This window comes from Exophiala mesophila (genome assembly GCF_000836275.1).
Source record: "Exophiala mesophila strain CBS 40295 unplaced genomic scaffold supercont1.5, whole genome shotgun sequence".
Classification (NCBI taxonomy): Eukaryota; Fungi; Ascomycota; class Eurotiomycetes; order Chaetothyriales; family Herpotrichiellaceae; genus Exophiala; species Exophiala mesophila.
The window spans coordinates 456,838-465,531 of NW_015622508.1; the positions used below are offsets into that span (position 1 = coordinate 456,838).

At 50.7% G+C, this 8,694-nt stretch overlaps 2 protein-coding genes across 4 annotated transcripts; one reads left to right on the forward strand and one right to left on the reverse strand.

Moving 5' to 3' along the window:
• PV10_06963 (uncharacterized protein) lies at positions 1-3,371 on the reverse strand. Its single transcript, XM_016371816.1, has one exon. The coding sequence runs from the start codon at positions 3,123-3,125 to the stop codon at positions 117-119; it is 3,009 nt and encodes a 1,002-aa protein (XP_016221148.1). The 5' UTR covers positions 3,126-3,371; the 3' UTR covers positions 1-116.
• A 236-nt stretch (positions 3,372-3,607) lies between these two features.
• On the forward strand, positions 3,608-5,948 carry PV10_06964. 3 transcript variants are annotated; one of them, XM_016371818.1, is made up of 6 exons: positions 3,614-3,630; positions 3,682-3,796; positions 3,850-4,052; positions 4,108-4,546; positions 4,597-5,168; positions 5,295-5,948. In XM_016371818.1, the coding sequence occupies exons 2-6, from the start codon at positions 3,725-3,727 to the stop codon at positions 5,569-5,571; spliced, it is 1,563 nt and encodes a 520-aa protein (XP_016221150.1). In that variant the 5' UTR covers positions 3,614-3,630; positions 3,682-3,724; the 3' UTR covers positions 5,572-5,948. The 3 variants fall into 3 exon arrangements, with proteins under 3 accessions (XP_016221149.1, XP_016221151.1, XP_016221150.1); XM_016371817.1 differs by having other exon boundaries at positions 3,608-3,796; XM_016371819.1 differs by having other exon boundaries at positions 3,608-3,796; positions 4,597-5,948.
• Positions 5,949-8,694: the final 2,746 nt, after the last annotated feature.

Here is an 8,694-nt window from a genome sequence, read left to right on the forward strand (position 1 = left end):
GAAAATGATTTATTCTTTCATTTAATTCCAAGACGATGTAGCGTCATACAGAGTGCGCCGTGCCCTAAAAGACAGGCATGCGACTACCTGACATGGGCTATGGATGAGACGTTTCTTTATAATTCGTCCCTCACCTGGGTTGTAGTCGTTGTGCTGCTGGTAGTGGCAGAGCTCTCTACCGAACTTGTTGTTGTCTCACTACCAGTCGATGTTGACGACTTGCTCTTCTTCGTCTTGCTAGACTTGACCTTCTTGGCACTAGCCTTTAGTTTCTGCGAGTTCTGCTGCTTCATCCGGATGGCCTTCATGGCCATATCTGCCGATACTCTTTGGACTTCATCTCCTTTTGCTTCCAAGTCCGATGTCAGGACCACCGGATCATCGTAGGGACCTAGTTTCTCCTGCGCGGCTAATTTCTCCTCTAGCCAGGACTTGACTTTTTCGTATTTGTTGGTCAATGACTTGAGATCCTCTTCTGAGTATTCTACCGGCATGATTACAGGTGCCGTTTCCTTGGGTTCCGATGCAGAGCTTGTACGGTAAGGGTCGTCCTCGAGGTCGTCCTCAGAAGCAGGGTCGGATGATACGGTGGTCGAAGAGCTTGAAGATGAAGCAGCTTCCGCTAAAGAACTGGAGATTGAGGCCGCACTTTCTGCGGCTTGCTCAATGCGTTCCTTGACATTCTTGGCCATTCCTGACAAGGTCTCTAGCTTCGCCTGTAGCTCTTTCACGGCTTTGGGCCGCTTGTTGGCTTCGTCTGTGCGTTTGAGTACTGGATCCACGAGTGCTTTGAGTGCCTTCAACCGCGCCTTGAACTCTCCTATTTTGGCATCGGAGCCTTCGCCGTAAAGCCAGTCCGAAGTTTCTGAAATCAAAGCCTCAATTTCATTCCGAGTCTTCTCACTCGAGGCTGAAATAAAACTCACATCGTCAAGGTAATCTCGCGCGCGATATGTAAAGGCTTCCAGGGTGTTGAGAGCTTCGGCGAGAAGTGCCGAGTTTCGATCAGAAACATCGAATTGGTCTAGTCTTCCGCGCAGTTTGGAAAGAGATGCCGAGGGAGGTGCATTGAGGCCAACAGTCGTAGCTCGGAGTGCCAAGGGGATGGAGATTGTTGAAGATGTGGGTTTCGCAGCTTGTGAAGCTTTGCTCGATGCGGTAGAAGATGAATCCGACTGGCCAGAAGACTTGGATGTTGAAGGAGTCACAGTCGATCCAGAGCTTGTCGGGTCGGAGACTGGCAGAGGTGTTAAAGGAAGATCTTCAGTCTCTGTATCCTCAAGAACCTTTTGTTCGTCCTCCTTCTTCGCACCGAATCCAAAAAGGCCCTTGACGTTGTCAATAACACCGCCGGCCTTTCCCCCGTCAGTTTGGCAGCTGACAGCCCCTGAGATAACCTCAGGTATGCCGTTGACTGTGCTCAAGCGGATGTTGAAGACGGTAGTGATGTTTGCGGCACCACATCCGTACTTGTCTTTCAATTGTGCCACCGATTTCGTCAAATTCGTTGCTGCAACGTCAAGAATGCCAACTTCTTCCTCCCCAACAAGTTGGTGAAATGAGAGCGTCAAATCATCCAAAGCCTTGACGGGGACCTGCTTCTCCGACCCAATATGAGAAGACGAGGTGAAGAGTTTCTGCGACCTTTCCTTCCCTTCGGATGACCATTTCAAAGTGATTGGTGAGCCTGAAATATCGGTGTCTCGAATGTCCTTGACCCTGAAGCTTGGGCTCAAAGCGGCTGCCTTGAAACCTGCACCCATCGCTGCCGCTTCATCTGCATTGACATTTGATTTGAGTTTTGCTGCATCGCCGACAATCTTTTCGAGCTCTTTCTGCACAAAAGGCGTCCGAACTAGGCCGCCGTGCAAGATGATCGAGTCGAGGTCGTTCAAGCCCAAACCCGCCGCGTCAAGAGCCGCCAGAATTGGTGGCTCAATGCGATTGGCATGGCTTGCCGCCAATTCCTCAAACTTTTCTCTTGTCAGGCTGTACTTGAAATTAATCTCATCATCGTACAGGCCTTCGAAGCTTGCAGATGCAACAGCGTTAGCGCTGAGTAGTTGCCGCATACGCTCGGCATCTTTCCAGAGTCTTGCAGCAGTCTTTCCATGCGATTTGATTGTTGCCGCTCCTAGTCCAAGCTTTTGAATTTTGGGACTTTCCAAAAATTGATTCACCATGTCATCCACAATGAGATCGTTAAGTGAATCGCCGCCAAGAGTTCTGTCATAGCCAGTCCCAAGCACAATCACCTCCTGAATGGTCTGATTTCGCTTGGCTGGGCCTTTGATCGTCCTTCCTTGGAATTTGAGGACGGTCGCTGTCGCTGAGCCAGCGCCGACGTCGTAAACCAAATGGTGTTCAGGCTTGGCACCATCTGAAACACTGTCAAATGTCCTATGTGTGGCATAATTCAAGCCAACTGCTAGGCCATCACTAACCAGACCAAGGACTCGTAACCCGGCAAGGTCAGCTGCCAGTTCTACAGCTCGCCTCTCTTCGGCGGTGTAGAAGGATGGGACAGTGATTACCACGTCTGTAACAAAAGTGCCCTGTACAACCGCAGCCTCTGCATTTGCTCGGACATTTTTGAATTCCATCGCCAATAGTTCTTCAACCATGAAGACTTGACTATCACTATCCTTATTGCTGGAAAAACTCTTGCTTTTGAATCCAACCGTGCCACCCACAGCGTCGGCACCCGCACGCGGGATTGTTTTGATGCTGAGCCCTGGATATCGGGCACTATACCCCTGAACGAGACTTGAGGATGCGTCCAGCCCAAGAAGAGTTTTCAGATTTGGGTAGACGTCTGAGGGAAACCGTGCAGCGAGTGCAACAGCGTCCCCGCCATATAATCTTTCTGGAAAAGCGTCGGGGTCATTGTTCTGTGCCCGGGATGGCTTGAAGGCGAGGGTGGCGGCTTCTCTTCTTTTTGAGTCTTTCGAAAGAACAATATCTATAGGGCTACCGGGCTTCGCGATTGCTGCTTTGAAGTACTCGGTTCCCAGGTCGATGCCCAAAACAGCGGAGGCAGCATGTGTGCCAGTCGTAAGGAATAGGAGGATCAAAAGGGGGAGAAGAGAGAGGAGGCTCGTTTTCCGACGTCCTGGAGGTGTCATGTTGTTCGATTCCTAGGAACAGGTTTTTAGACGAGGGACAAAGCCGCAAGATGTTCTGGTTGAGGGTTGAGACTCTAATGGTAGCTGATAATCAGAGGTGACTGTATGAATGGTCAGTAGGACACGTCGTGGCTTCATAAGAATTCAATCATCGCGGGTTTAAAAAGTAGCCCAAGACCAGTAGGCCGAGGAAGTATGTGAAGAGAACAACAGTGTCTAGTCAATCATGACACCGTCTTCGTTTTGATACCATCAAACGATGAGAACAACTTGTCCCCTTGACTTTTGAAACAGAGAATCAACCAATTACGTCAGCCTTGTTCCTGCCAAGCCGCAGGAATAGAACAGAGGAATATTGAGACCAAAAGCGCAGAAGCACAAAGACCCGAATGGCATTATGCTCGATATCACGTGAAAGGCTGACTACCATATCGTTCTTTCGCTGCAATACTTCTTTGAATCTGGTCCTCACATTCAATGCTGGGCAACTAAAGTCAAGTCGATGGTCAGTTTCGGGGTATTGTACCCTAAGAATGTATTGACAAGTGCAATCTAGCCCGAAACCACCAAGCTCAGTTAAGACATGAGACCAAGGCACAATGCGAGAAATCCTCACACTCCAGTTTGGTCAGCGAAGTAATTATCTTGCTACTCACTTCTGGAACACCCAGGTATTGCAAGGGAGACATCTATATATCACGGGTGAAATTAACTAGTCTCACAGGAATCTTACTTCACATACTCGGACGATCAAGAGCCTCCTGTCGACCACGATGTCCATTTTCGCGCTGGCCTTGGGGCCGACAACTCGGAAACATTTACTCCCAGGACGGTGATATACGACTTGAAAGGTGGATTTGGTTCATTACGCAAGTACAACGCCTTGTACCAGATAGAACCAGATCCAGCTGAGGCCCAAGGGTCATGGTATGCACAATTAGGAAACCCCATCTCAAGGCGATGCATGACTAAAGGCCAACAGGGATGGGTCTACGACTCGACAGCAACTACCAATAATCGAGACATCGCAGTATCAGACAAATCTCGATCTGGGTCTCCCCAATCAGCAATTGCAGGAGACCGATGTCAGATATTGGTCGGACTTCAACCGCGTCTACTTCCACCCGCGCTCCATCGTCCAGTTGAACGAATATGAACTCCAGTCGCAGCTTATGCCTTTTGAAAAGTGGTCTTCTGGAGAAGAGCTCTTTGAAAACCTAGATCGAGAATTTGATCTCATTGATCGGGATGTTCGACCATTTGTCGAAGAAGCCGACCATATGCAGGGTTTCCAAATATTTTCTGGGATTGACGATGCATGGGGAGGGTTCGCGGGACGATATTTGGATGCGCTTCGAGATGAGTATGGGAAGACGAGCATTTGGGTTTGGGGAATTGAGGATAAGTCGACCGTAACACGAGTAAGGTCCAGAAGATCCCTCCCCTGGGAGTATGACTAACTTGCAGGTAGCAAAAGAAACAGCTGCGAGCTTGCAACACGGTGAGGTCCATATGCTCCATGGGACAGCAAGCTTCAATGCTTACACGACTTGCTACTCCTCCATCGCACCTCCCTGGGTATGTCCATTTGGGGAACGGATCAGACTGGACAACTTCTGCATTGCTGTGTGCAGGCCTTGAATCCATCACCCTGCCAACTCGATTCGGCGCTGGAGCTCCCAAGAGAAGTAATTTGAGCTTTCTTGAAGACACATTAAACACTAATGGCAACCAAAATTTATTCGAGCTTCAGGCGACCATTACCAACACACAACCCAACCCAAACTCACCACAGAATGGAAACCGCCCTGCACCACCCAATCCAAGTAACCAAGAGGCCCAGCAGGATGCATTTCCGGAACCTTCGCACTTAGACATTCACTACTCGCCGGCAGTCGAAGAGAGTTCGGCGGCACAACGATCCCATGTGTTTGCACAGATAGAATGCGATCGCGACAGGCTTGAGTCCAGTAGCCGGACTGCGACCCTTACACCGGATGAACGGTTACGGCGACGACTAAACGAGGAAAGTGTGGTTGAAGTGTGAGTTGAAAACCTATTTTGCCTTGACCATGATTTGTCGGTTTCCATTGTGTCATGCAGCCTTTACAATCACCTCATTGAGGAAGAGGAGCCGGGATGAGATCTTTCACACTAACGTCCGCGTAGCTTTCAAACCGGTCTCCAGTTCCCACTGCTGGATAGCTTCCCGAGCCGACTCTTCCAGACCAGCCCGCAAGACAACAGCCACGGACTGGATATTGTGGCTGCCCTCACCTGTACCTCGAAAATGCAACATAAGCTTCTAGATCTCAGAAATGAGACATTTCGGCTAATAGCCTTGGACGAGCGCGAAGCTGTTTACAATGATCTCACCCAGCTGTCACAAAATTACAGTATTGGGTGGGACAGTGGATCAGATTCTGGTGATGACGATCAAGGGTAAAAGATAACTTTCACAGATAAAAACAAAACAAATCTGGCGTGGAGTAAAACCGGGCGGTCGACCAGGTGAAGGCGAAGGCCGAAGGGACTACTCCGTACAGTCGGGCACACGTGTGATGCCAAAATGCCAATACCATGGCAGGTTCCGAACCGAGTCGTTTTACTCTTGGAAGGATCACCTGAACAAGTTTTGGCGAGACGTCGGCTTGTGCCTTGTTGGCGTGCCTTGGATTGTGGTGTCCCTCCCCAAGTGCTAGGAACCAAGTACACAAATCCTCCACAACTTGTTCGAATATTGGGAATTATTGTCTATGGCTCATATGCATCCATCATTCCATAATGCTCTTACGAGAGAAAATAATGTGTCTTAGATCGAAGTAGTAGAATCGCATGGAATGCTATTATTGGCTTGTCGCCTAGTCCACAATGGATCCGGATGACAATAGGATGTCTACCTTGCAGTACCAAGTACTTCCTACCGGGTCGAAGGTACGATGGTACCTAGCGATGAGCCCCTCCATGGCGGGGAACACCGTGCGAGCTCGTAAGTCCACCTGTGGAGCTGGTATGGGCAACACAGGCTTTATAGACGCACAGTGGAGTCGTTTAGCAGTGAGCGCAACCACTAGCAAAAGACACCCACAGCTCTGGACCATCAAAAAATTGTAGTCAACAGCTCCCAGGCGAGAGCATGCCCAATGATGGAGCCATCCGAGGGCTTCAAGCCTATAAGGTGGTCCCTCGATCGCCAGTGTTGTCGATAAGGACGCCTATCGCAGGCCCTAGTGGTGCCAATCGCTGGCTCGATGACGATGGCGAAATCCAAACGCCACTGACTCACGCCCAGTATTCCCGACCATGTTTGTTTTTTTATTGACTAACCTTCAATAGTTCGCTTGATTCGGATCCTCGGTGGACCACTGAGGCAAAAACCTGGAGCCCAGCAAAGTCCTGGGTGGCTGCAAAGTCGGCTGTACTCCGTATGTCTGTACTGGCCACCCACATCCACTACCAAACCATGTCATCTACCTTGCATCGCTGCGTCTAGATGGTCAATAATAGTGGTTATAAGCAGCCACCAGGTTGGATCACGAGGATCACGAGGACCCTTTCCCACGAGTGCGCACGAACGATACTACTCCGTACACAGAACCAGCGGGGGAGCACCTGGGAGCGAAGGACAAAGGATGCGTAAATGCTCCCAGTGGTTGGCTCGGATGCAGGATTTTGGAGCTAAAGCTGCATGTCTCAACTTGGACCAAATGTCTCACCAGGAACGCCATCGTCATTGGGTCCAAGGCAGAGACAAGCTTCTCTCTGCAGGCTGATCGAGTTGGCCTTCGGCGATTTTCTGTAGACCAAGGATGCTCTTCCAGAGTTCAAGCCACTTGACAGTGCCTGATCCCAAGCTTCCCTCCCGCTAAAACGGGTGTGCAGAAACCCAAGCTTGCCTGCATGAGCGCATCAGCAAGCTCTGTTTGCCTTTGAGATTTCTTCCACGCCTGTCCCAGAGCTTCTATTGACTCAACGGCTGGTCCGCTTGGATCGCCTGGATCCAAGGTCATCGTCACGCGCACCCGCTGACTCAAACGACCAACCGTCATCGTTGCCACTGGTTAGTGCCGTAGGTTGTCATCGAGATCCTTCGCCCGTCCAAAGCAATAGCAAGCCCTTGTTCACCAATAAATCCCAGCCCACTGTTCGGAAGGAAGCTCCATAGTTGCTGCATGATCCGTACAGCTTTCTACGGAGTATTGGATGACCAACAAGACAGTAGGCAAAAGCTTCCCTCGTTTGGACATCCCTCTCCGAGGATTTCCCCATCAGTGCACGGCGGCTATAGCTTGGATGGCAGTTTGCCCTGACAGAATGAGGATAGACTTTTTCGATCCACTAGTACTCCGTTGGTGGGTACCGGTTCTCCCGAGAGAGGCGAGTGTGCTAACAGTGCTAGGTATTATTGTTGCTATTCCGGGCGCCAGTATTGGAGCTTGGACTCCATGTTGGCCAGTGTGTGGCGGGTGTCCCAACGCTTTATCGACTTATGCAACCACTATATTCCAATGATCCATTTATCGATATGATAGAAGCGTGGGCAGCATGTGGTAGGTGCTGATGGCCAGCGCATATGCGTACATGCACCGAGGCGTTCTTGGTCTCATGGAAAGCTTCCGAATACGCAGGCAGGCTGCCAATCGCACATCGACGGTAAGGCCACTGGTCAACCTGGTCAGGCTGCTGGGCTGCCATGACTGACCACGACAGGAATATCGAATAGAGTTGAGGCAGAGATGTTGCGCTAGACTGGGATTCCCCACCCACCATGAACCTCGTGTCAAGGCTCACAGCCCGCAATTGTGGGCGAAAAACCTGCTACTACCTGGTCTTGGGTCATGGATGCTCCATCGAATACTACTCCATCTCAGCCCACTATGACAACATACCTCTGCATATTTTCAGGAACAGGTAACGTTGCGCGGGACATGCAATGCGCCCGACGGCTTCCTCAGCAAGGTTTTTCCACTTCCAATAGATCAACATGTTTTTGCGCCAGCTACTCTCAGTTCCCAGAATATACAAAATCCTCGCCTCCCATCCCTCTCCTCTTGATTCTTCTTCTCTCACGCATCCATCGCTTTGCTCCCTCGTTATTGCCAAGCATCAAAAGAGCTCCTTCGCTAAGGCTCTTCACACATTCGTTCTTCTCTACATACCCCAAGCCTTTCGACTTGTATAACACATATAGCCAACATGGTCCGATCATCTACCATCGTTTTGGCTGCTGCCACTTCCGCATCTGCCCTCGTCATCCGTGACGACTCCAGCAGCTCGTGGCTTGACTGGACCACCACCGCTGCTCCTGTCACCACAACCACCACCGTTGCTCCTACTACCACCACCACCGAGGCTCCCACTACCACCACCACTGAGTGGAACGACTGGACGACCACCACTACCACCACCGTCGCTCCTACTACCACCACCACCACCACCGAGTGGAACGACTGGACCACCACCACCACTGTTGCCCCTACTACTACCACCACCACCACCGGGTGGAACGACTGGACCACCACCACCACTGTTGCCCCTACTACTACCACCACCACCACCGGGTGGAACG